Source organism: Pseudochaenichthys georgianus, chromosome 7, assembly GCF_902827115.2.
Source record: "Pseudochaenichthys georgianus chromosome 7, fPseGeo1.2, whole genome shotgun sequence".
NCBI classification, from domain to species: Eukaryota; Metazoa; Chordata; class Actinopteri; order Perciformes; family Channichthyidae; genus Pseudochaenichthys; species Pseudochaenichthys georgianus.
Window position 1 is genome coordinate 26411657 of NC_047509.1, and position 27953 is coordinate 26439609.

The window sequence follows — 27953 nt, forward strand, 5'->3', positions numbered from 1 at the left end:
TCTTTGTCAGTATTACAGAAACCTTGACTGCAGTATCGACATGACCTATATCCTGCTAATTATATAATTAATACTCTTTCATTAAAGGGTGGACTTTTCTAGGGAAATAAACAATCAATGTAGTGCAGATGTTAAATGGGAAGTAAAAATTAAATTAATTAAAAGAGACAGCTCTCCAGACTAATCGATAGTCCACTACATTATTTGCACATATCGAAGTCTTTTGGCGTTACATTATATCCAGCGAGCGGTGACTGTACTGGGGGGCCCACGCATGCGCAGTCGCAACCCCGGAGCCGCAGGAGATCATAGCTGGTAAGCCAAATTTCAGTTCCGAAATGATCTGCAAACACCAATTTATATCGCATTTACTGTGTTCCTCAAATAGTGCCCTGTACCAGCGTATTTACACCACATACGTTTGAAAGGGACAAGTGTAAATATGTTTTTTTGTTGAGGTAAAGCGTTTTGGCGTCAACCACAAAGCTTCCCATCTTAAAATATATATACGTGATAGTGCCGCGCGTTTAATTAACCTATCGTGTTAAATACTTTTAAATGATAAAAGCAGTCTAACCGATATTAAATGCGATGTGTAGTATGCTTGTCGTTGTTGTGAGGGGAAATGTTGCTCATTCATTGGAGATGCAGCCGGAATGGGAGACAAGGTTCATTTTTCACTAAATGGGATTTTCACAGGATTTTAGACACTGCTGCTTTTATACATTTTTTGTACTCATGGTTTTTCTTTTGCCTCCGCCATTTTAACTGAAATGTGCATGTTTTGAGTGTGTGGACTTATAAGCTTTTGTGTAAACATTTGTGAGTCACCATTAATGCTTTTTTTAAATTGGTGGTGGTATAATCGATGGCTGTTAAAGTCACACCGGGTCAGGCTATTCCTGGAGGAAGGCTTTGCTCAGCCATTATCTGTAAAAGCCACCCTTAAAAGTTTCTTATTTATTTTAAGTTATAAATAATTCTAATAAAAAGTATTTTTTGTTTACCTTTTGTAAATTTGATTCCATCTGTCTCAGGGCCATTTTAGGAACAAATATTTAAAGGAAGAAATTGGAGAGAAAAACGTTTATAGAAATAGCCTTGTATTTTACTATGTTGAGAAATATATCAAAGTGGACTATAATTTAACATTTAAAATGTACAATCTTACTAAAGCAATTAGTATCAAAAGTAAAGGTAGCCAAAGCCAAAAAAAGGTCCAATATAACTTTATTTATATATTATATCATTAGATATTTGTGTGTTTTGTCCAAACAGTGCAAAAATTCAATTATTTAAAATAAAACATTCCAAAAACTTTCTTCTGCACTTTGAGAAGTTGAAACTAAATATTTTTGTATGAAAAATGAACACAACAAAAACTGTTTCTTATTATGGTCAAACTTGTTGTTGCTGTGCTCAAATCTTAATATGTAAAGCAAATCAATCTCTCAGATAACTTAAGTGGAATTTAAAACAAACAATATTTGTCCATTGAAAGGAAGTAGATGAGAAGTGCAAAGTCACATTAAAATAAACGGCTTTAATAAAAAGTACCTCAAAATTGTACTTAAGTACAGTATTGGAGTACATGTTAAATTCTCTGGAAGGCGGAAGGACAGAGGTTCTATTATAACTTTTTTTTATATAAGCAAAAATTACCACTTTACATGAGACAACCTTAGACATACAACACAATTAATTCAGATATGGAAAACATGTTATCTTGTCAGTCTTTGTATTGATGAAAACCCCCTCTGCCCTGCAGCGCTCCGGAGTAAGGGACAGCGACGCCATGATGAGTGCCAAAGTGAACATGGAGGCTCCACCCAAAGAACCTGACCGCACACCTTTGGACCCGTCCGCCTCTGCCTCCTTGTCCTCCAGCGAGGCCGTCCTCGTGTGTGGGAGTGATGGTGTGGCCAAGAAGGCTCGTCCCCAAACCCACACCACCACAGCTTTCCTCCTCCCAGGTGAACATGGGGGGGCAGTGTGGTCACATGGGTTTACAGAGACTATCCTTTAACTCAGAGTTCTACCGTATTATCAAGTACATCAACACTGACCTCTTTAAACTGATGATCACACTCAAAAGAGAGCATAAGCTTCAGGGTGCATTGGTAGCTGAACTGTAACTCAGTGTCAATATTAAATCATGTTTTAAAAATTAGAAAAATGATGTACCATCTTTCAAATGCTCTGAGTCAGATGCAAGATATGAGAAGCCTAAATTGATCCAGAGGTGACATGTCTTTCTGCATAATGTAAACACAAAGACTATTTAGCAGATTGTCATGGCAACAAAGTATGGAAACATGGACTTAAAGGGGACTCCGCTGATTATCCGTCCCCAGGTCTTAGGGAAGCTGCTGTACATGTAACATTTTAAATCTATGGAGGATTCTTAAATGATAGTGTGTAGAGTGCTGAATAAAACCTAGTCTCTGGTAACACAGGCTAACATGTCAACCTAACTCAGTTTTGAACCAAACCAAATGATGCAACAAAATGAAAACATGACGTGGTAAATGAATTGTGCTGTCTTGCGTGAGATCACATACATTATTAAGTGTGAATGCAACTCTCTGTTTAGCTCCTGCTGCCGGCCATCAGAAGCTGGATGTGACTCCAGCCATATCCATTGGAGACGCAGGTAAAGGAGGCCGGGCCAATGAGACGACCACCCTGACAGCACAGGTGGGCGGGGCTTGTAGCATCGTCCACGTCCTGGAGTGGAAGGAGGGGATGGCCATCCTGCCAAGCAGCAACCTCAAGGTGAACCCGAGTTTGTGCCTTTATTCTTTATAGAGGATTTCAAGATGTTTTTGTTACTTGCTTGCCTTCTCCTAAAATATATATATATATATATAGATCGTCCAGTTGGCTCATTTAAATCTCATTCATCTTATTCTGACAGCAGTTTGAGTAACTTACATTATTGAAAAATATCCTTTCACCACATCAACTTCAGCAATGCCAGGAAAAAGAGACAAATCTGTGATAATTGATGTACAACTAAAGTCATTCATCTGCTGAAATTACAAAGTTTGAATGTCAAATTTGAAGATTTATGTTGTTTTTTCTGGTTTGTATTTTTGCTTAATTGAGTTCAATTTGACTTTTTGACTAGTGGTAAAAAATAAATTACGAAAACATTGTTGTTTTAATCCTTTGTCATGGATATAAAGAAGCAACCATTTTTTTTAAACAGAGGGATATATTGACGGTGTGTGTGTGTGTTGTAGTTCTGTGTGAGTGACGTAGGTACCCTGAGCACGCTGATCAACCCGGGGACGACCAGCAGCACCGAACCAGCAGCCGGGACTTCTGGGAGATCTTGTGACGCAGAAACTGCTCCATCAGAAAGGCCAGGTAGAGTCATGGTTTCATACTGCCAATGTAATCATCCAACAGAAAATGATATACCTTGAAATACATTTTTTATCTGGTTTTAGGTATCACATCGTTATTTAAATCACACATTTGATCCGTAACGCTTTTGTATGATAGTGATGAAACATCCTCGTGTATTTGCTGGTGTTGCAGGTGTCATGCTAGTTAAGGAGAGTTGCTTTTCTATACATGGATGCACTTGTATTTGAAGTCTTTTGCAGCGTGCCCTTTTCAATGATCACTTGAGCAATAATTACATCAGCTGCAGCAGAGCTTCTCAAGCCGAGTGAAGAGTGCATCTGCAGGTTCATGATAAAAATACCACAGGCATCACTTACATGTTTGGTCAAATCAGAAATCCAACAGAAAATCCTAAAAGTAATCATTCAATGGTTTAAATAGTCAAAACAGTAATAGATCAGAAATACTGTAAAACTGTTACAGTACCCATGCAGGTTCAAGACACTGAATCATTTGTATTTATAAGTTATCCTGTCTAATCAGTCTGACTCTCATCTGTCAGATGTGTTGGCTCCTGTGGGCTTAGCGAGAGGATCCGTGGAGCCGGAGAGGTTTGTGCCGGTGGTCAAACATGAGGTCCAGGTGGGACCGGGCCATCAGAACCACGATCCCCGAGCTCAGAGGAGCTACACCGAGGAGCTGCGCAGAGAGCCAATCACTGACAAGTATGATGGCAACAGCTGCTTCTGCTCTATGCTCACTCATGCACCTCTGTATACACGTGTGTGCACAGGCACTTTTAATCATTTGTGTATAGGCAAGGCAAGTTTATTTATATGGCACATTTCAACACAAGGCAATTAAAAGTGCTTTACAAAAATAAAAGACATTAAGATCATTAAGAAATAGGGCAGCGGAAACACGTTATAAATGACATTTAAAAACAGTCATTAAAAAGCTAAGATAATTAAATAAACATGAATAACACAGGTATAAAATACATGAATAAACCTTTCTATTAAAGCCTCCCCAAGATCTTCTTAAGTTTCCCAGAAACTTCCCTTTCTTTTTTAGATTCCCTGAATCTGGATTTTAAACCTATTGTTTTTAGATTTCCTATTGTGTATAGATAGCTGCAGGGATAATGAGTTACTGCAATCAACCCGGAAGTTAGCATTGCACTGGTTTCCTTGAAAAAAAAGCCAATGGGGCTTTAGTTTGTATTATTGCAAATAACAAACTTTGTGGCACAAAAACGTTACGATACTTAAAGTGGCACCACTACCACTTAATAGAAAAGTTTCCTATGTGTTCGTCGTCATGACGGTAAATGCCCCGGCAACCTCTGTAGTCTCATTTAGTCTCCTGTAAGCAACCAACTTTTTAAAACCCGAATAAAATTCAAAATTCACCTGTGTCATGAGTATTTAAGTGGTTACCTGTTATAAATACCTTGGTATCTGGCTTGATGATTGTCTTACTTTTAAACTTCATGTCAATAATCTGCTTAAAAAGCTGAGGGTTAGGCTAGGTTTCTTTTTCAGGAACAAGTCCTGTTTCTTGCTTGAGGCCAGGAAAAGGCTAGTCACTGTGACCTTTTTACCTGTGCTGGACTATGGTGATTTGTTGTATATGAATGCACCTGCCTATTGCCTGAACAAGTTAGATGCCGCCTATCACAGCGCACTGAGATTTGTCACAAATTGTAAAGCACTTACGCATCACTGTACCCTGTATGCCAAGGCAGGTCTGCCATCACTTACTGTAAAGAGGCTCAGTCATTGGTACACGTTTATTTATAAAGCTTTGTTGGGTAAACTCTCGTATTATATCTGCTCTCTGATAACACAGAGAGTTGCAAGCAGCTATTGTCTGAGGTCATATGATGTAGTATTGTTAGATGTGCCAAGAGCAAGGACTGTCTTAGGTAAGACAGCTTTTATGTGCGCAACTCCACTTGCTTGGAACAATCTTCAGCAAGAATTGAAACTGAGCAATCTCATTCCTCTGCATGTTTTTAAAGCTAGGCTAAATGAAATGCTCGTTGATACTATGGGCACTTGTAAATGTCTATAACTATGTAAATGTATCATGTAAATATAATGTATAATGTCCTTTATTGTTTTATGTTTCATGTGGAACCTATATGCTGCAGGTCTCCCTTGAAAAAGAGATCTATGATCTCAATGGGACCAATCTCGTTAAATAAAGGTTTGAAATGAAAAATGAAATGAAAATTAACTGACGTATTTTAAATTGAAAACAAAACATGAAAATCTCTGAATCTTGTGTTGACCAAAAAGCCACAGACTTCAATACAAGGAAACCACGAGTACACAAATACACAGTTCTGAGTTTTAAGACCCATTCCTAAAGCTCTGCATTAATTATCACCCTTATATTTTTATCCTGGTAGACATATTATTTATTTGGTTGATGGTGTATCTTCCCTCACTGAAGTAGACATTTTGAGATAAATAGGGAACACTAAAACCATAAAGCAACATCAGTCCTGCAGCGGAGAGGCAGACACAAATATCATCACAACAGAAAACCAGCTACGCTCAGGTGATGTGTGTGGAAACGAGCACTCTTTTTTATTTCTCCTCACCTCAGGAGGAGTTTCGGGGTGGAAAAGGTGCCAGCAGGTGGGAGGGTCTCCTCTCTTAACCCCGACCACCTGAAGCCCATGAGGAAGAGGAAGAGGAAGGAGTACCTGAGTCCCTCTGAGGAAGACTCTGACATCGAAGGCACGGTGGGACTGCATTGTTATTAACATTTAACACCTAGATATGACTCAGATTTAAGTGATTTGGTTGATAAAGGTAATGGAAAATAATCATTTAATTAATAACAATGTAATGTGTTTCCTTTAATTCAGTGACAGTATTTTCTTTCTACTTTTTGACATTCGTTTAATTTTTGTTTTTCTTAGGATGAGAAGACGGATGATTCTAAAGCAGACTGCAGGCTCATCAGAGGAGGTTGAACTCATATCTGTCTTATTTGTCTGTTTTAGAATTTGTCATCCTTTCTTGTTTTTCTTTAGTTATGTTAAGGTACATCTTCTGTTTGTTTAACTTCCTCCTCTCCCTCTTACTAACAGACCTTGCTAAGATGTAGAATTTAGAGATATAAAAGATCCTTAATCCCATATATGTGCAGACTAAATGACAGGGGATTTATGATATACATACAGTATATACTGTAGCATAGAATTGGGTATATTTGTAACTTTAAGTATGTTTAAAATGTTGTTGTCTGCTATAAGATATATAGATATATATATATATATATATATAGATAGATAGACAGACAGACAGACAGACAGACACCTTGTTTATCCCAAATTGCGGAAAAAAATTGTTCCACCAGCAGTGTCAAGCAATTTAAAAATATTTAATTAATAAACTCAATAGCTTTACTTCACAATAAAACTGATTTAATGACAAGTCAAGTCATAATAACATAATCCTGACAACCTGTAATTCCATACAAAGACAATAACAAATTAGGACTTTCTATTTTTAAGTTTTCCATCAAGTTAAATGAATATCTCTCTTCTGACTTGTTGTATTTTTTAAACGAGACGCTACATTTAATTTTCCAATAGTGACAAATGATCCTGTTATCCAGCCCCTTTATGTCTTTAATTTGTATCGTGTCCTTCCCTGACCTTTAAGTCGTTTCTCTCGTGTCTTCAATTATATTCCTCCATGTAGGAACATTAGCTGCTTCCCTCCTACTTACCAACTTCCTTCATGTGTTCTTATTCAATGTTTTTCCTCTTCCCATTTCCTCTCATAAACAAATAATGACTTTATTTGTGTTTTTGTTGAAGCTGGAGACAGTAAGACAGAGCAGTGGACGTGGGCTCAGTATCTGGAGGAGACCAAATCTGTTGCGGCGCCCAACAACCTTTTCCAGGAGGTACTGTATGTTGGAGTTTAATATTCAGACTGCAGTTTCTGGCCATGTACTCACAGGTTTACCCACTGTGCCCATGATTTGTACTGCTTTTCTTTACTACTTCTGCAGCTCTATTTATAGCTCAGGGACAGATCTATAGCCCTGAGTGGAAAAATAGTGCAGCATTGTCAAGGAAGGAAATGAGAAATGTAAATGTATCTGGGACACAGCGATGTATGCAGCCGAAGGACATTACATACATTCTTATTCTGATAAAGAGTGGGGTTGAGTTATGTACATTTGTTTAACGTTTAAAAACGAAGTTAAAATAAAACTCTGTAATCTCATCTTTTCTTTGTTTGTTGTTCGGATCCAATTTCCCGCTCTCCTCTATTTTCAGCTTATTTTATCCCTGTGGTGTGTACTAAAATACTCTGTCTATTTCTTCCTGGGACCAGACACAGAGAGTGCCAACAGTAAAGAACGGTTTTAAGCAGGGGATGAAGCTGGAGGGAATCGACCCGCAGCATCCGTCCATGTACTTTGTTCTCACCGTGGCCGAGGTGAGCCAGACGGCCATTATCACGGTCGATGCGTCTTAATGGCCCTGTTGATTATTGAGGATGATAAACAGTCATTCACTGGCAGGCTGCTCTGCATGCAGGTGGAGATCAGCTGGTTTGTTTCGTCTCATGCGTCGTGTCCTCTTGCAGGTCTGTGGTTACCGGCTGCGGCTTCACTTTGACGGCTACTCCGACTGCCACGACTTCTGGGTGAACGCCAACTCCACCGACATCCACCCCACAGGCTGGTGTGAGAGCACGGGACACAAACTGCACACTCCCAAAGGTCAGAGGTCACGACATATTGAAAAGACCAACGTCTTATTGACATATTGAAAAGACTCACATCTTTTCATATTCCACTCCAAATTCATTGCTCTCATATTATCATGATATTAAAATGGAAAATATATTGTTTATTGTATTTATTCATGGAACAATTTATCGTCAATCAAAAACAGTTACTTTGACAGGTCTAATTGTATGTTTATTTGTTGTCTAAATGCTAAGCTATGTTAACCATCTTCTGGCTGTAGCATCATATTTAACGTACATATATCAGATAAGCATCCTCTAACTTCTCAACAAGAGAAAATGTCAAAATATTCCTCTCAATGATTGAATGCTTTACCAAACATGGGTCTTTTTAATCTTCTCTGTATCTCTGTTTTTCCTGCAGGCTGTAAAGAGGAGGAGTTTACCTGGGCCAACTACCTGAGAATGACTAAAGCACAAGTGGCGCCCAAAGAGCTGTTTGCCAGTCTTGGGAGGGTAACTGCCACTATATAATATACGGTAGTAGCATTATCTACAAGCATGAGTGGATGAGGTGAGAATGATTTAGGGTCGTGAAAACTCTGGCTCCAATCAAAAGCAAATATAGTAAAAAACTGTTTTTCAGTTATAGTCTCTCAGAAAATATATAACTTGTATAGAAAAGGATAGTTGTGTTCATGTTGACTTGACTTCCTCCTGCTAGCTAATGTTTAATCCTACCAGCGTTCAATCCCAATTCATCAAACTGTATCCTGCCGGTACTCGTACTATTAGTGGATTCAACACATTTAGATACAGTCAAATTAATAATAACTTTGTCAACAACTTGTGCATAATTTAAGTCCACAGCTCTGTCCCTCTCTACTTCAATATGCCCTTTCTACTCTCTGTTTAGGTTGATGTGAAGAGCAGCTTTGAGATAGGAACGAAGCTGGAGGCAGTGGACCGTATGAACCCCTCCCTCATCTGCGTAGCCACCGTCACTGACGTGGTGGACGACCGTTTCCTGGTGCACTTTGACAACTGGGACGACACGTACGACTACTGGTAAGCCTCTGAAACAGAAACAGGATGTGTGGGCTAAAGATATATCTCATTTTTATATTATTACATTACACTATATGAAATTGCTAAAGCAAGTCAAACTATGCAGGTGTGATTCCAGCAGTCCATACATTCACCCGATTGGTTGGTGCCAAGAGAGGGACCTCCCACTAACACCACCCCAAGGTGACCAGTGTTTTACTGTTTTCATTCAATCATGTTCATATTTAATCATTTTTGTAAAAATGCCTTGATGATGTAATGCTTTGAGTTCAAATATCTTCATTTGGGGGCTTCAATGTATAGCCCTAGTAAGCATTGCCTTTAAAATAATAACAAACATTTGCACAAATAGAAAGACTCTTAAGGGATGATTTTATATGTTTCTATTAAGGTACAGATGTCAATTTATTTTCTGATGCACCAGATTACCCAGACCAGGCCCGGTTTATCTGGTCTCAGTACCTGGAGGAGACTGGGTCCAAAGCGGTGGCTGCAGACGCCTTCAAAGTGGTGAGGACTAAGGATAAATGTACTCTTTTTCATCCAATTAAAAAATGATATGAAATGCTGAGCTGCGGTAGACCAGAAACCTGCAAGGTAAAGGTACTGGTTTTGCAATGAAGTCTTGTTCAAAGATGACATCTTCAGTTATCAAAAGAGCTGTTTGCTGCCCACCAGGGCTAGTGACAATCGCGATCTACTGTAGGTAATACACCGTCTCTAGAAGTACCTCACAGCTCCCCTTCAAAAGAACCAAACTAACCCTAACTGCAACGCCTGGAGTTTGAGTCCGTCGAGGACCTTTGCTACATGTAGTTTCCCATCTAACTCCCCTAATTTCCTTTAATCTCCCTGATGTAAAATATCTAACAAAAGGCATACAATTCTGCAAATCAAATAGTAGAAATTATGTTTCCAATGCTTTATAGAATGTATGTTTGACATGTTTGGTTCCCATCATCCTCTGCGCGTCCTCTCCAGCGTGCGGCCCACAGCTTCCAGACTCAGATGAAACTGGAGGCCGTGGACAAGAGAAGCCCCGGTCTGATCAGAGTGGCTTCAGTGATGGAAGTGGAGATTCATCGCATTAGGGTAATACTCTGTGTGGAGCGCTTTTATTTATAAATATATAAGTACTAATGTCTAAGGTTAAAATACTATCATTAAGTGATTCTGTACATCTTTAGCTTTAGCTATCATAGGAATTGTAGCTGTTTATTCATGCAGAGTATATATTGATGCTCCTTCAGGTCCATTATGATGGCTGGAGTCACGTCTATGATGAGTGGATGGACTCAGATCACCCCGACATCCACCCAGCAGGCTGGTGTGAGGCGACCAATCACCCGCTCAAAGTTCCCCCGCGGGACTCCAAAACACAGCAGCCGCACGGGAGCAGCCTGCACTTCAGTCCAAACTGCAAGTTGATTTTCTTCAAAACTCAAATCAAAGTTTATCATTAAATTAAAGAACAAATACATTTGTTGTAATCAAAAGATGTCTTTGATGACAATTAAACTGGGGAAGGGGAGAGATTGTACATTTAAATGTTAATTCAAATGAGAACACCTTTGTTTTCTAAACTATTGAACTTTTAAACCTTTTTGCAACTGTTTTACTGTTTGCACTATTCCACTATTTACTCTGTTGCTTTTTCATTGGTTTGCATGCAATTGCTTTGATTCATTACATTTCTCTCATCAATGTCAATTTTATAAAACTAGTTTCCATATATGTTGCTGATATATACATGATGGTTTTAATCAGTAAGTATTAGTGTGACAACTCAAAATGTCTGAGAAATAGGCCCATTAAACCTTCCACCACTTGGTAGCAATTGGCATAATCTCCCTCACTGCTTTAATATTGTCTGTTTATCTGTATTATTGTGTTGCATTGTTGGAGAAGCCTGTGACCTAAGATTTTCAACGACATAATTACTCTGTAGCTATGTTAGTTTGACAATAAAGAACCTTGAACCCTTGAACCTTGAACCTACTGCAGCATTGCAAGGGGGTTTGTGAACTAGTTTTTTAATGTATTTTTGAATGTACAGGTATGAGGGATCTTCCCCCCATTACAGGCCAGTCCACCTACCCCTCCTCTGTTCCCTGTAAGCCCATCAGCCACCCGAGAGCCAACAAGTACAGCTTCCACAACAGGTCAGCTGATCTCAACTCTATCACCAGGTCAATTAAAACTTTATTCAGCAGGCCAACCATTCAAAATACGCATCACAGTTAAATCAGGAAATCTAACATCTTCTTAAAATGCACTCAAACAGGAAGTGTCCTACTCCTGGTTGTGATGGTTCGGGCCATGTGACGGGGCGTTTCACGGCCCATCACTGCATATCCGGCTGCCCATTGGCTGAGCGTAACCAAGGCAGGCTGAAGGCCGAGCTGTCAGACTCCGAGTGCAAGAGGACCCTCTTCCTCAGCCAGAGACCCAAGAAGACCCATTACCGTGGCAGGTAAGAGTGTGTGTGTGTGTGTGTGTGTGTGTGTGTGTGTGTGTGTGTGTGTGTGTGTGTGTGTGTGTGTGTGTGTGTGTGTGTGTGTGTGTGTGTGTGTGTGTGTGTGTGTGTGTGTGTGTGTGTGTGTGTCCACTTCTATCTAGTCTGTGTGCTAAATATAATATCAAATTAAAAAAAAATATTTGAAAATATCTCATCAGCTAATATTTTTTGTCCGTTACCTTTTAGACACAACCGTATACAAGTGTGATCGTGTGTATCTTAAACACATAGCAGCGAGAGAACCAGGTACTGAGCATCTCAGTGCTTAATGTAAAACATATGGCCTGATTATCCCATTTGTACCTACACAATAATAATACAATAATTAACAATTTCTTATTGTAAAAGGCACATATTCCAGGCTTCGCTAACTATTTAAAGTGATAACATGAGCAACGGAGGACGATTTGGTGGGCAAGATAATAATCTACGAATTGTAAACAGTTTCATTAAAATGCTTTAAGCAACAATGTGTTATAAAAATAATCAAGTTATTACACAGATAATATGTGCAAAACCCATCCGCACTTTCTGGATGAAGGTGAAATAGTTGATGAGTTTCTTGGGGTAGTCCAAATGTAAAGCGTACATCAACCCAGACAACAATAAAAATGCATCTGCTAACCTGGGGATATCCCTGATCACAAAATCATCTTCCACCACATTAGCAGTACCTGCAGGCCTGGGATGAACTGGACTTGTACTGTTCTCGGTGACAACACCGACGATAGCAACAGCCGTGTGACTGAGGTCTGGCTGGTCCAACTCCCCCACCTGGGAGAAGAGAATCCAACTGTAAGGTTAACTTGTAGAAACTAGACATTTGCACTTACATTATAGTTGACTATCTCCCACATTCTTAAACTGATATATTTATATAAGTATATAAGTAGGTATTTAACATGTGACTAATTTACAGTCCACAATCTAACAGGTAGGTATAGAAGCAAGAATTTGACAGGTGGCTATTTGGCTATAGCAAATCATCAAATCATCAAAAAAGTTGTTTGACTAGAAATTCTACAGGTAAATATTAAACTGGTAGAAAAAAGGGAAAGTTTGAATGTTTTGTAGTGGGATTGTATGAGGTAGTTATCCATAGTCAGTGTATTATGTACAGTCGATGGGGGTCAGCCAGCCCCAATGTACTGCTGTGGAAGGGGGTGCAACAAATGTATTGTAGCAACCTAAAACGAACGGCTTACAGAAAAAAAACTGAACCACACTGGGACTGTGTGTGCGTGTCTGTAACTTTTTAGTTCATAGCTCACTGCACTCTGTTTTCTTTAGCCTCTCTTGTTATGTCTCCTCTGTGCTTTTGCCAGTGTGTATTTTTGTCTGCGTGTTTTTGAAGTTGTGTATGCATTTTCACAGTGTAGAGTAGAAAGCTAGTAGAACTTAAACCACTGTATTACAAGGTTTCACACAATGATATTAGTGAGTCATATTGAAATCCAACAGAAGCTTGAACGGCATTAAACACTTTAATTAAAACCAATTGATCAATGGATCAACCATGGTTAAGACTTAGATGGTAAGTTTGTATCTTACTTGGCTAAATTAAAAGTATCAATACCATCAAATATTTCAGACAAAAGCAAATGTCATTCACAGACCCTGAAATCCATTTATTATGACGAGAGACTAATAGGATGAAAAGGAAATAGGGAGAATCAGTCCTGCTGAATCCATCCATGCTCAGTTCCTGGCCTCTCATCTTCCTGGCCTCTCATCTTCCTCTCTGCTCTTCCTCTCATCCTGACATGAAATAGTCATTAGGTTTAATGGTAATTCAGCCCAGCCGTCTTTCCACATTAGCTAATGTGCATCAGAAACGCCAGGAGTGTGTGTGTGTGTGTATGTATGCAGTTCATGTATACACTATCTGGAACCCTATGTATGCGGCTCTGTGTGCAGCATTGGGAAGTGTGTTTCTGTGTGTGTGCGCGCGCGCGTGTGTGTGCGTGTGTGTGTGCGTGCGTGCATTCATGTTGACTCACATTCATCTTGTCCTCTGTTTTCAGGATTGGCCGTCCTCCCAAATACAGGAAGAACCAGCAGAGAGACTACCACAGTGAGTTTTCGAAATTCCCTTCACATGTCCTGCATTGATGAGAGCATGTTAGTTGACTTCAGCTTAAGGGGGTCTGCCTGTCAAACCTGTAGCCTGCTTTAAGGAGCGTATTATGTCTTTCAGTGGAAAGATATCATGTCTCTGCTGACTCATGTCTCTCCATAGGCACAACACCGTCTTGTTTTAGTTAACTCATTTTAACGCTTTGACATGAAAATGATCCGATGGCAAAATGCCGGATAACAAACGTTTGGTTATAAGCCTTCAAGGCACATTTAGCTTGTGGCAGGGCAAGGTCACATATATGCAAAATTCACATCACGTTTATTTTCATTATATCCGAGCCAAGGGGCGAATAAAACATTCAGGTTCAACTATAGTGAACTTTGGCATCTGTAGCTATACGGCAGTACAATTATTAGAAACACCTGTTATTATTAAGCCAAATGTTTGTGTGTGCATGTTTGTCCTCAGACCTGTCCTCAGAGGGCGTGTACCCGTCCCTGTTCATGTCCGCTCTGAGCGGTCAGACTGACAGGACTCTGTCTCTCTGCTGGGAGCAGCACTGTAAGCTGCTGCCCGGCGTTCAGGGCATTCATGCCAGCCAGGTGGCAGCATGGAGCGTGGAAGAGGTGAGAAAACCTCGGCACTTACCCATATATTTATATATCTATAAATGGTTGGTTCGTTTGATTATTTGAAATCTGTTGTGTTTGTGCCACAGGTCTTCATGTTTGTACAGAATCTGATCGGCTGTGAAGAACAGGCTTGTCTCTTCAAAGAAGAGGTGAGACCACATGTTATGCTCTACACATGCCCAAATGTAGACGGGCCTATACAGTATTTATTGTCAGGTTCCATCAGTCTGTTACCTTTTTGCTGATGAATGGTATGTCACCATTTTTTTTTTGTTGGCTTTAAAAACATAATGATGATGTATTTGCAACAGTTTCTAACTAAGTACAATTAATTAAGTTTTCCAAAAATGCTCAGAAGCCGCATCCTTTCCAGTTCAATTCCAGCAGGGGATCTTTATTTCATTTCCTACCTTTTCCTCCTCACATTAACTGCCCAATAAAGGTAGGAAAATGCCAAAACATAAATAATGATCATCATCTACAGTAGGGGGAAATAGACAATATAATGAATATAACACAGGCAAAGATTGTCATAATTATGGAGGATAAAAACACTCTTCATAAAATAAGAAAAAAATAAGATAAAAACATACAATTCATAACATAAAAGGAATTTTTAAGACAACAACTCAAAAGTATTTCGCCTCGAGTGCAGGTCTCTGAGGTTTTAAATAAATACATCACAACCTTTTTTTCTGACAGACACAGACCAACAACTGATCTTGATAACAGTTAGAGTTAAGACAACGTTATTTAGCTTCCTCAAAACGTCCTCCATCCATCTGATACACCAAGTAGCAGAGGACAAGACCAACAAATTCAGGTTTTTTCCTAACCTGTAATCTTGAGTTGCATCACGACAGTTTTGTGTGCCCCCCCCCCCCCCCCAGATGATTGACGGCGAGGCCTTCCTGCTGCTAACACAGACCGACATTGTGAAGATCATGAGCATCAAGCTAGGCCCCGCCCTCAAGATCTCTAACGCCATCCTCATGTTCAAGAGCACAGACGAGGTACTCAAGTGATCCCGCCCTCACCTGACCTGGGATCATCATGTGCCAAATTCATTCTGTTCCAGGGAAAAAAGACCCTGACCCCTTTTTTCATGTGTTTGGTGTCCTGTACCCATCAGAGAGAGGGGGGTGGGGGGTGAGGTGCGATCAGGGTTAAAGAGGAAATAAAGGAGAGAGGTTAGAAGAAGAAAAAAAAGGAAAATCCATTACAATAATATTTGTACTTTTACTTCCTGAATGAGAATCACTCATATTGATGCAGGCCTTAACACAGGCAGTGTTGGGAAGATTACTTTTGACATGTAATAGGTTACAGATTACTTACCCTAAACAAAAAAAAGTAGTGTCTCTTTTAAACCCTTCATCAAGTAATGTAACTCATTACATTTGGTTACTTTTATAACCGATTAGTTGATTAGTAACTGTTTGATTCACAGTAACTAACAACTATAGTTATTGTAGTATAATAAAATAATGCTTGTTACATGGAACTAGTAACTCCCCAACATTGTCAGACACGTTATGGAAATAAAAAAGTACACATGACCATTTTTACAAGACATACCGAGATTCGGACTCAACTGGATTTACAACATTGGTTAACTAAAAGGGCAAAGAGAAGACAGTGGATGTGGGGGGAGGGGGGGGGGGTGCAGACAAAATACAGTAGACAAGGCTGGTCAGTGAGGCTCCTACAAGCCTCATGTTATGTGCAATAAAAAAAGTAAAGACAAAAGTACTGTACTAGGGAAAGTTAAATATTACAGCTCTTTCTGTTCATCAAATTATTCTGTAACAGAATAAAATGAAAATGAAATTAAAAAGCTGCTATGTTGACACTGTTGGGAAAAGACTAACGTTTGTGACGGAAAAGCACTTAAAGTTTCCCACTCTTTCTCAAGTATTTGATATTTGAGTTTATCCAACATTGTACTTTCTAACCGCACTGCTAATGTGAAAACTCAAGTGATACAAGTGCTGTAATTTAAAAATATTTTAAAAGTATCTGAGTCAAAGAACAGAGTGTTTTGAGTTTTTATATATATATATGCAAGAGTTTGCAAGTCTTAATAGATGAGAAGGACATTTTGCATTGGCCTTTTAGCACAACTGTGAAACCCAAATGGATTTTACACAATGGTGTTCCCACACTTGGTCACTAGAGAGTGCACAAATACACATTTTGGCACTATAAACATGGATTTTGTATCTAGTCCATGAAGCTCTCTGCAGTTTACATGTGATGGAATCAACAACACTAAAATGTTTACATTATATGTCAGAATTGGTTTAAAAAACAAAATGTATGAATACAACATTGTGAGATAAAATAATTTTTTTAAGGGCTCTTGGAATCTTTTTTGTGTGTCTCTCTGGTGGGATTTGTATGTGTGTGTTTGTGTGTATGTGAGTGTGTGTGTGTGCGCGCGTGCGTGTGTGTCAAGATAATCTTGGGTCACAAATGTCATTCAGTCCATATGAATTAATAAACATCCAAAGCTGTCTTGTCTGATTAAAGCCGCAGCCTCTTGTCTTTTTTACACACTGCATTTCCTGTTCTTGTGCAGGTGCGTGTGTGTGTTGGTCTATTGACTATAAACTTACTTTGCTCACATCACATCCCCCTATTCACCATATTGTCGTCAACAGTTGGCTGTGGTGGTGACAAATCCTCTCACACCCTTCCTGCTCTCACCACTTATCTTCTTGTTCCAACGCAGAGGACAGAAAAACAGCATGATGACCCACTAAACCTTATGAAAATACAAACTTATTGTTGGGTGGTAAGTGTGTCAAACATGAGAGGATGCTCAGGAGGCCAGAGACCCCTGCTGTGTTCCCTTCAAAATAAAAGTATACTGGAGTGGGAAATGCAACACATTTCAAAAAGCTAAATTGCATGCTGCTTCTTAATTGTTGATGTCATAACTGCACTGGGAACTTATGTTGGATACTTTGTAGTATAACATACTTCTTTTGAGAGTGACTTTAAATCAAATCGAGCCTTATACATTTTAAAATCCAAGTTATACAAGATTGCTACTTTCACAGAGAATGTATTCAGTGAATTAGGAGATATCTTAAAACAGCGGTTAAAATCTTGACATGAAAACATTTTGCATATTCATTTCCATTTATTTTGAGGGGAACATAATCTGCCTTCTAATGAACTCGACTTTTTTCTTGGAAACTTCTGGTAAGCGGAGTGGGTTCTAAACTATATCTTATTCAATATTTGTGTATACATAGACTTTTTAATAATATTTAATATTAGCAGTCGTGCTAATAATAATCTACATTAGTTACAGTAACATTTCTGTACAAAACATTTAATTAACTTTTGTTTGTATTGATAACTACAACATATAATGGTCCTTTTAACAGTGTTGGCTAATTGTCTTATTTTGAAAGCGAAGAGCAGAATCCGGAAGTACAATAATTTTGAAGTCTGGACAACCAACTCTCTCCTTTTCCAACACGCGCACACGCGCGCGGGCACACACGCGTACACACATCTCTCCGCCTCGTTAATTAATGATTCACTGTTGAAGTCGCCCTTCCTTCATGACCATAAACAATAAACCCTGACTTGAGATCCGCTGCTCAGTGTCCTCTGAGTCCTGAACGGAGCAGCACTCTCTTCCTCTGCACACAGGTGAGAACACTCCGCTGTTTCACATGTCACCTGGATTATACACTGATTATTATACAATTAGTAAGTGTTTATTTTCTATTTTTGAAGATATAACAGGAAACTTGAATATTCTCACGTCTCTCTTTATCTGAGTTTTATTGTTCAGCTAATCAACTTGTTATTAGCTTATAATATTATAATGCTAATTATAAGTACAAGTATAACAGTAAAAGCATCAAAATATACTTAACAAAAGTATTTATAATGCAGATTGGCCCATTTCAAAATATGCAGCTATAATTGTATTTCCTTTGTTTTCTAAATAGCTTGTGATTTTACTCCAGGTGTAACTAAAGTCTTATTAAAGTGTTCATTATATGTATTCATCTGTAATTAACCTATGCATTGTAGTGGAGTAGAAGTACAAAGTAGCATCAAATGAAAATACTCAAATAAAGTGCAAGTATCTCAAAATTGTACATAAATACAGTGCTTAAGTAAATCTACTTAGTTACTTTACACCTCTGCTTTTAGTCTATGCAGGGGTCAGGCTGTCGAGACACATTGTATTGGTCTTTAAGTCTCTGTTTATCATCTTATGTCTATAAATTGTTATTTTCTTGACAACATTTTCTGCGGTGCGCCAAATAGTCAGTTTAAATGTAATCTGTGGAATATTGTCTCCTGCAATATTTATTTCCTTTAGAATATTCTTGCGAAAGTCTTATTGATAATGGTTCATTTGTTAAGGTTCCAAGTTAGTGTTGGAAAGTTGGTTTTGTCAGATTCAGTGTGTCAGATTTTGGAGTTGATTTAACAAAGATTCACGTCGGGGTGGAAGAATACAAAATATTTGTTACTACTCGAGAATTAATAAAAATGGTCAAATCCCAAAAATACTAGGCACTGACACCAGATTATTGAGGAAGACTATGGGAAAGTCAGTGCAAGCTCTTGTGTTCTGAAAACTGTTCGGAAATATCTAGGAAAGCATAACATCCTTAGTGGCTGTAACCTTACTTGTGCAGTGTGAATCACTTGCTTGGTTCATGTAGATATTAATGTGGGTCAACTGCCATAAACATCAGTACAACCTGCTCAAATATATTGTATTTTCTAAGGGAACAGACAGAGCAATAACACGTAGATTTTTTGTAGAGAAAAATAGTTGAAGCTCAGTTTTTGGTTCAAGGAAATTAAGTGTTTGGATGTGAGCTAATGCTTTTTGTTCCAGAAATGTATAGTAACTGACATTTAGTTCCCTAGATTTACCTGCGCATAGTGATTTATTTTCTTGCTTTGAGTGTTTTCTCCTAAAGTATGGTAAAGTTCATGTAAATCTGTGTGTCTTCAAAATGTCTGTTTATCACAACTTTAGAAATCAGCAAAAAAAGCAATCCAAAGGTTCTGTAGTCTTCATGCATAATGAACCGGCTTGGAGCTCTTTAGGGAAGACAACTGGGATCATTGAGACTTTGTTTCATTTTGTGTCTGTGTCCGATATGTTTGAACAAATATGAAAATAACACAACAATATTTACTGTGTAAACGTGTTCACTGATACACCCCCCCCCCCCCACTCCTCCTCCACCCACCCACACACACACACACACACACACACACACACACACACACACACACACACACACACACACACACACACACACAAACACGCACGCACACACACACACACACACACACACACACACACACACACACACACACACACACACACACACACACACACACACACACGAGACGACATCTGTGAAATAAGAACAGTTTAAAGGCTCCTCTGCTCACCTCATGACCCTTAATATCTCCGCTCACAGGTCTTCAGACACTGATGCTGGATCAGTGGGACTGGAATGGATAATGGCCACAGCAAACTGTAATGTGAGTGTGTTTTTTTTGTTTGCATGACGATTTTACTTCATTTCATTTAGGCCATCTGCCTGCAGCCTCTTTAGTCTGTGAGCAAATTATTATTATTAGCGATTCATTAAGGACATCTGGGATGAATGTGGGCGTTTGTGTAGCTTATCCAAACCTGATTTCATGTCTTTAGAATCTCCACTGCCTAAAGCAGATCTTAGTGCATTCATATATCGAATGGATGATCTTTAACAGGGAGATCTTTTTATCTAAAGTATTGTAACTCCACAGTGATCATGCAATGTGACTCAGATCCTCGTGTTTTCATCATCAGGCTTAACATTGCTTCCCCTTCGGTGCTACTGTTCCCATGATACCATTTAATGGAGATGAATTGTCTTAAAAACACTTACCCAGATATATGGGTGCATTTTTTTATTGCATTTTGAGAATAATGTCAGAAATGACGTGAATAAATGTTAAATTTCGGAGCATTAATTAACCTACAAGCGGTGGCGCCTTTTGTGAGTCCTACTTTTTTCTTGACATTTTGAAATTATTTAAATGCTAAATAAATTAAAAAATCCTTCTCCTCTCATTTTGTCCTTATTTGGGGCCCTGATCAACTTCTGTGTAATGGATAGTGTTTGTGACATTTGGTTTTCTCTGCTGGACTGTTTTGAAATCTAAACTTTGTGTTAGGGTGTCAATACAAAGTTCTTTAAAAGTGAATACACGTTTATTTTAGTCTTTCTTTTTTTGACTTGTTTTGTGTTTATTTGTCCTCCAGCTGCGGTCACCATCCTCCTCTTCTCATGATGAAGTCAACCTAGGACCTTCAGCAAACCCACAGTCAGTAGCTCTGCTCTCACTGAAGCATGGATTTCTCTTTGTCTTCATGCACAAGATACTTTGCTACAAATCTAACTAAAATACACTAGCGCTGTCTCTGCTCAAAGTACATTTTCAGCTGTCTGGATGAGACATTTTCAGAAGATGTTGAGACTGAATTCAGTCAAAATTACACAGAGAATAACAATAATGTATTGGAATCTGCATTTTCTCTTATGAAAACCATTTTCCTAAAGGGACAAAGAGACCATTTAAACCAAATATCGTTTGTTTTTGCTGTTAGCTTTTCTACCATTTGTTAGCCATTACAAATAAAGTGCGTCAGAGGTTGTTATACTTTTGTCCACAATTGAACAGACTTCTCTCTATCTTGTCTCAGTGCCAGGCCCACTGACTTTGACTTCCTGGCCGTCATTGGAAAAGGGACCTTTGGAAAGGTGACACTGGAACAATTACTTATTTATCTATCTATCTATTTATTGTTGTTTTTCCTTCCAGCTCTTTCTTTATTGCTACTCCTTCAGGTCACACATTCACCTGCAGTAAAAGCAGTTTAAACTAGACCAAGTCTGCTGTTGTGTCAAATGATAGTCCCTGTTGCAGAAATGAATATTGGGGGTCATATAAATGATGAGTTACCTGAGGGGGATCTTATTAAGGGCAGCAATTGTATCACGTTGACCTTCTTAGACAGGGTGAGATAGTGGGCTGTTGCTGACTTTGCAGACAGGACTCTGACTCCTGTCTGATCAGAATGTGCTGCCTGCTTCATGAATCATTAACTTTACTTTACTCAACCCACTGAGGCCTCTTGAGGTTAGAATATCATGATCAAAATACTAGAAAATTGAACAGCACCAGAGATGTGTTCCATTTAAAGAAAACAATAAACATATTCAATTACTTTCCTTCAGAATAATGACATTTAAATGTTTTTTATTGGCCATGGGTCATTGTCAGACCTTGTTTCATGGCTCTTCTCAGATTTACCAGTATCATCTGTTTCCACAGATCACATACTATATCTGTGTTGTGTTTGATGAAATGTGGTGACAAGATGGTGGCTCAGGCTGTTTACTAAACAAACCTCTCACCAACACACCTTCATGCAGGTCCTGCTCGCCAAGCTCAAAGCCGACAGCAAATTCTACGCCGTCAAAGTGCTGCAGAAGAAAGTCATCCTCAAGAAGAAAGAGGTGCACTCGAGTTTCTATTTTGAATGATGGTTGATTCTTGCTTTCTAACCTCTTTGTAGAAAGTCCTTTATAGACCCAGCATCCACAAAACCTTGCCTTAGTCATTGTGTGTTTAACTTCTTTCTTGAATATGATAAAGGAGATTTTTCATTTTAAGAGGCACTCAGTTTTGACTTGAAAAGACAAAAGTATTTGAAAGAATTGAAAATAAAGCTTACTTTTTACATATAGCCTGATAGAAATGTGAACAATCTACGAAATGCTCTGCCAGTCACAGTGGAAAGTAGATGATGGTGGAAAGTAGCTCAATTAACCCAGGGGAAAGTGTGTGTGTGTGTGTGTGTGTGTGTGTGTGTGTGTGTGTGTGTGTGTGTGTGTGTGTGTGTGTGTGTGTGTGTGTGTGTGTGTGTGTGTGTGTGTGTGTGTGTGTGTGTGTGTGTGTGTGTGTGACTGTTATTAGTAAACAGTGTTTTGACGCAGCAACATGATCTGAATCTTATCTAATCTACAGCTTGTTCTGTACGAAGGACATATTTTACAACTCCAATAATATAAAATGACAACACAACGAGAAAATCGTGTCCTCGTTTCATTAGCTTGCTTTAGCTCAATTGGAAGTGTTCAAGTGTTTATTTCTGTTTAAATCCTTCTGAAAACTTAAACGCCTGAGATGTCTAAATGATAGAAAACTAGTTGACTATGGTGACCTTTGCCTCCCTAGGAAGATCATCTGAAACAGAATTTAGACAATTATCAAAAACCCTGGTTGATTAATAAAATAAAGTTTAAAATAATATTTTTAATTAAATATAAAGATTAAGTGTGCAAAAAGCTTTCATGTAGTTTTTGTACAACATGACTTCCCCTTGATCATGTTATTAATCAAATGATTACCATTTTAATTTATATTTTAAGTTTTACAACAACTTAACAAAACTATCAAATTGCTCGCCATTGTTGTTTTTTTAAAGCAGAAATTAAATATAGAAATACAATATTGAAACTCTAGATGCTCAAATCAGACAAGATCTGATGATATTCACAGCTTATTTGTACTATGCTTCACAGCAGAATAACATCAAATAAGCTTTATTGAAAAAGATGAAAAAACATCTTTTTATGAAAAGATGATTTAAATTATTCAAATGGGTGCTTTTTTGTGACCAGTTAAAATGTTTCCTGCAAACAAATGAGCCCCACAGGCATTACAAATCACTCTTGACTACACAGGGTATAGACAAATAGGTTTTCTGCTGGTGTAGTTGTGTGATTTTATTTAATATCTCCTCTCTTTAGCAAAAGAACATTATGGCAGAGAGAAATGTGCTGCTGAAGAGTCTGAAACATCCCTTTCTGGTTCGGCTCCACTTCTCCTTCCAAACCGCAGAGAAGCTCTACTTTGTCCTCGACTATGTGAATGGGGGAGAGGTATGTGTCCAAAACTAAATATCTACAGTGTATGTACATACAAAAACATTATTTGTATCGAACATGGTCAGAAATGGTGATTCAGAAGTTATACAGGTATTACTTTATTATTGTTCTTTTATTCAAATGTTTTATTAAGCAGTGATTGTTCGATCTATTTTTCTTCATTCATTTAAAAAAGAAAAAAGATTGTTCTTCTTGTCTCTTTCGACTTTGTTTATATGGAACAGCACGTCAAGACAGGGTTGTTCATATCAGAAAAGTCCCCACTGTGATCAAACAATACACAGGGGCTTTATTGGCATGACCACATTTTAAACATAGTATTGCCAAAGCATTCCGCACAAGGCGTTATAACAGAACAAAGACACAAATGAACACTACACATAACTTTCTCTTTCTGTAGCTCTTCTTCCACCTGCAGAGAGAGAGGTGTTTCTCAGAGCCCAGAGCCAGATTCTATGCGGCCGAGGTGGCGAGCGCCATCGGCTATCTTCATTCCCTTAACATCGTTTACAGGTCAGAAACAACACACATGTATTGAATTGTCCTGGGTCATATCGTTATCTAGAGGCTTTTGGTTTTTACTGTGGATCTCTTTTACAATCATTACAATCTGCTTTTTATTGTCTTTGCAGAGATCTGAAGCCGGAGAATATTCTCTTCGACTCTCAGGTGAGTCTAAAACAACACATTTACTTCTGTAATCTTCAACTCCTCCATGTTTTTATTGTTATTATATGAGTGTAACTAAAATATAGATGTGGTTTGTTGTGTGCAGGGCCATGTGGTGCTGACAGATTTTGGGCTGTGCAAAGAAGGAGTAGAGCCCGAGGGCACAACCTCGACCTTCTGTGGGACTCCAGAAGTGCGTAAAAAATATACATGTAAACAGGAAAAAGACATCATATGAATTATCTGTCATACACAATACTGTGCGTCATACATGGTTAGGTATTCAATGTGGATTGAAAGAGATAGCTGTTGTAAAAAGAGAATATGCCACTTCCGCTCTGTCTGTCTGCAGTACCTGGCACCAGAGGTTCTTCGTAAGGAGGCGTACGACCGGACCGTGGACTGGTGGTGTCTGGGAGCAGTGATCTATGAGATGATCTACAGCCTGGTGAGGGGGGGTTTGCAGCTGATTTGAAGCATCTTCATGTTGCAAGAATATCTTGAGGGCAACGTTTTTTTCAGTTTAAAAAAACAAAACAATATCTTGATTGAGTTTTTTCTTTTTTACAAGCACAAACAATGACATTCACAAAGACAGATATTAACAATGAGTGAATAAGACATGTAGCCTACAAATGAGTTGGCAATCCATGCATAATATACAACATTTAGTACTACAAGTACAAGTATAATGTTTTACCTGGTGATGGTGCTAAAGAAAGGTCAGAGCATCTCTAAAATATTAGGAGCTATCCTCTTGGGATCATAAATATTAAGCAGACTCACTGGCTATTCAGAGTCCCACGTAGGTGCAAAATGTATCAACAGTTGGATAAATTGCCATTATATTTCAAGTCGACAAAATGCTAAATATGACTATATCTTGTAAATATATAGTCATGTTAGCTTACTGATGCTAATTAAAGCATTGTATAGCCGCCTTCTTGGCTAAAGGCTGAAGTTATGGTCCCAAGCCATGGTCCTATCAATAATGACCATTCATTAACTTGCTTCATTACAAGTGGACACATCTAGGGAAAGTTTGACTATATAATATATATATGTATATATAATATATACAATGCTAAATTTCATTTCATCATTTAATGATACTTGTACCCATCCCTCCCCCTCAGCCTCCTTTCTACAGCCGTGATGTGGGTGAAATGTATGATGGGATCCTCCACAAGGCACTGCCGCTGCCTCCTGGGAAGTCTGAGGCCGTCTGTTCTCTGCTGGAGGGGCTCCTGCAGAAAGACCAGCACAGGCGCCTCGGAGCCATCGCCGACTTTGTGAGTGTATTATGTTAATAAAAAACGTCACTCCACGTTAAAACAGATGGTTTTCCAGAAAACAATTATTCCTACTTGTATACAAATTGTTTATCGAAGGACTACTTGCTTTAGTGGAGTGGCTTTGATCTTTTCTAAGAACAGATCTAAACCCAGTCCCTCCGAGAAAATGTACAAAGATCACCTTCATACTTATTAATAATTGCAGAAAACTCAATTGAGTATGTGGATTCCTAATATGAGGAATAACACATGTCACTAAAACTATATCCAGTACAGTACGCATGTATAACTTATATTTCTTTTTTTTTAATTTTTAGTTAGAAATAAAGAACCACGTCTTTTTTTCTTCGATCAACTGGGACGACCTTTACCACAAGAGGATCACTCCTCCTTACAACCCCAATGTGGTGAGTGGTTTCCGGCTGTTAACTGCTACTGCTACTGTCTTTACATAATAAGTGTGTCTGTCTGCCCGTCCAAACATCTGTGTACCCTCTCTAAAACAATCATTAACGTCCCCCTGAACTTTCCCCCCCACAACACATTTTCCAGTGGCAACAGCCAAGAAAATCTCCTCTTGAATTCCTTTCTACATCTCAGCCATTTCTCTTTTAGATAAACAGGTTAAAAGTCAGTTTAACCTCTAAGGGTATATATAACTCCTTTGTCAAATTCTCTCACCTCTTATAATGTTTCATACAGGCCCAATAGAGGCGTATTCACAGTTTGAACATCCTCTCCATTCAATGTTTCTGTCTAAGTTAAATACCTAGACATTTTTTATTTTTTATTCAGCTATATTTTTTTGTAATCATCACTGCATATGTGAACTTAAAAACATTTATTTTCTTGGGGCAACATAAAAAACATCAGTCATATGCATCCAGATTATTTTTCCTGTCCTCACTTATGCTTTGTGTGCTCTTGGTTTAGTCTTTTATTCATATTACCATGGCAACAGCCATATTTGCTTCTAAATAAACCAGTGTGCAGTATGTGAAAGTGCATGCAACCATAGCAACAATACAGCCTCCTTTTTCTTTGCTAAGTTACCATTAAAAAACTGTGATAGTGCATCCAGACATGTTCTGTTATGGAAAATAGAAACTTCACCTCCAATACTATAATTATGATCAGTTACAGAGATTGTTTCATCTTTCAGAGAGGCCCAGCTGACACTCAGCACATTGATCCAGAGTTCACAAGAGAAATGGTCTCTAACTCAGTGAGTCGGACCCCAGAGTTGAACGGCAGCAGCAGCTCCAACAACGCTTTCAATGGGTTCTCCTACGTCGCCACAGAGGACAGCTTTCTGTGAGGCGGCAGTCACCTTTTCAAACATTAGATTTTTTTAAAGGAGTGATCAAACCTCTTTTGGGTCTCATGTAAATAAGAGCTCCTCCTGTATGATAGCAGAAAACTAACATGGCATCTATCCTACGGCATTGGTTCTCATAAATTGTTCCTCTTGAGGATGTAGCAGAGAGGAAGCACATCTGCAATAGACATTTTAAATTGATATACTGTATGTGTACAACTTTTTACCTGGAGGTCCCAGGTCTTTTCTTAGAGAGATAGCAAAATGAACGTGTTATGACTGGCTTGCAGGAAGAAGGATAATTTGTAAGATGCAATGCCAATGGTCTCTACCCTCATAATTTGCAATGTAATTAAGAATATGTTTTATAAATCATGTGTACATACAGACTTCGGATTCTATTTTCCAGAAAAGGGTGTAGAAGCAAACACAAGCTGCGTATCCCAGGCACAAACATAAATGGTTGTGAACCATAGGCATTGGTGGAAACCAGGAACAACTACAAGAGGTGTTATCCTATGAAGGATTAAAATATAATACAAATTAATGAGCAAAATATAAATAATGAATGTGTCCTCCTTCGCGTCGAAAGGAGCCAGTTGAGGTGGTTCGGGCACCTAGTAAGGATGCCACCTGGGCGCCTCCCTAGGGAGGTGTTCCAGGCACGTCCAGCTGGGAAGAGACCAAGGGGTAGACCTAGGACCAGGTGGAGGGATTATATCTCTTCGCTGGCCTGGGAGCGCCTTGGGATCCCCCAGCTGGTTGATGTCGCCAGGGAAAAGAAAGTTTGGGGCTCTCTGCTGGAACTGCTACCCCCGCGACCCGACCACGGATAAGCGGGAGAAGATGGATGGATGGATGGAATGTGTAGGTGATTAGATTTCACTGGGAAAATGCTGCATAGCTTGCACAAACTGCATTTTTTGTATTGTTTTTATAAAGTACATAACTTTCCTTTCCACTTATATTTCCAATCTTTATTCCAGACTCAAGGTCCATATCACATACAAAAAGACAAAACACACATCAATAAATAAGATAAAAAGCTAAACACAAAACAGATAAAAACAAACAGATAAAAACATAAAATCAGTCCAATCACAGCTAGCCACACATGCTCACTGTCTGTATAGGCTATTGCGCCAATGTCTCCAAATCATGGAAGAGAAGCGGGTAGAACTCTTCACAGGGTTAATTAAAATCGAGATAACATGATTGTCCGAGTCTTCTAGGCGACACATGAATTTGTACATTAACTTGACAAGTAGATACCCCCAAGTTAATAAA

The 27953-nt window shown here is 38.7% G+C and overlaps 2 protein-coding genes across 5 annotated transcripts; both read left to right on the forward strand.

Annotated features, from left to right (window-relative positions):
- The first annotated feature begins 237 nt into the window (after positions 1-237).
- l3mbtl1 (L3MBTL histone methyl-lysine binding protein 1) lies at positions 238-16053 on the forward strand. 4 transcript variants are annotated; one of them, XM_071203628.1, is made up of 22 exons: positions 238-315; positions 1769-1973; positions 2594-2775; positions 3246-3372; positions 3917-4079; positions 5971-6109; positions 6290-6338; positions 7196-7284; positions 7722-7826; positions 7977-8112; positions 8506-8597; positions 8998-9149; positions 9256-9332; positions 9541-9659; positions 10131-10241; positions 10400-10568; positions 11206-11338; positions 11434-11622; positions 13692-13741; positions 14216-14373; positions 14466-14528; positions 15270-16053. In XM_071203628.1, exons 2-22 carry the CDS (start codon positions 1796-1798, stop codon positions 15402-15404), a joined length of 2616 nt encoding a protein of 871 aa, XP_071059729.1. In that variant the 5' UTR covers positions 238-315; positions 1769-1795; the 3' UTR covers positions 15405-16053. The 4 variants fall into 4 exon arrangements, with proteins under 4 accessions (XP_071059729.1, XP_071059730.1, XP_033943467.1 ...); XM_071203629.1 differs by having other exon boundaries at positions 11206-11311; XM_034087576.1 differs by having other exon boundaries at positions 9574-9659.
- Positions 16054-17949: 1896 nt separating this feature from the next.
- On the forward strand, positions 17950-27055 carry sgk2a (serum/glucocorticoid regulated kinase 2a). The gene is made up of 13 exons (XM_034086247.2): positions 17950-18048; positions 19860-19923; positions 20693-20754; positions 21134-21191; positions 21867-21950; positions 23247-23378; positions 23785-23897; positions 24017-24053; positions 24160-24246; positions 24406-24501; positions 25190-25345; positions 25666-25755; positions 26511-27055. The coding sequence occupies exons 2-13, from the start codon at positions 19903-19905 to the stop codon at positions 26664-26666; spliced, it is 1092 nt and encodes a 363-aa protein (XP_033942138.1). The 5' UTR covers positions 17950-18048; positions 19860-19902; the 3' UTR covers positions 26667-27055.
- Positions 27056-27953: the final 898 nt, after the last annotated feature.

Excerpts from the sequence above, each read along its gene's own strand:
- l3mbtl1 (XM_071203628.1), top strand. The coding sequence starts at position 1,796 with ATGATGAGTGCCAAAGTGAACATGGAGGCTCCACCCAAAGAACCTGAC. Across the intron at positions 2,776-3,245 it reads TGCCAAGCAGCAACCTCAAG|TTCTGTGTGAGTGACGTAGG; the intron begins GTGAACCCGAGT and ends TGTGTGTTGTAG. Across the intron at positions 6,110-6,289 it reads ACTCTGACATCGAAGGCACG|GATGAGAAGACGGATGATTC; the intron begins GTGGGACTGCAT and ends TGTTTTTCTTAG.
- sgk2a (XM_034086247.2), top strand. The coding sequence starts at position 19,903 with ATGGCCACAGCAAACTGTAAT. Across the intron at positions 20,755-21,133 it reads GGACCTTCAGCAAACCCACA|TGCCAGGCCCACTGACTTTG; the intron begins GTCAGTAGCTCT and ends ATCTTGTCTCAG. Across the intron at positions 24,247-24,405 it reads CCTTCTGTGGGACTCCAGAA|TACCTGGCACCAGAGGTTCT; the intron begins GTGCGTAAAAAA and ends GTCTGTCTGCAG.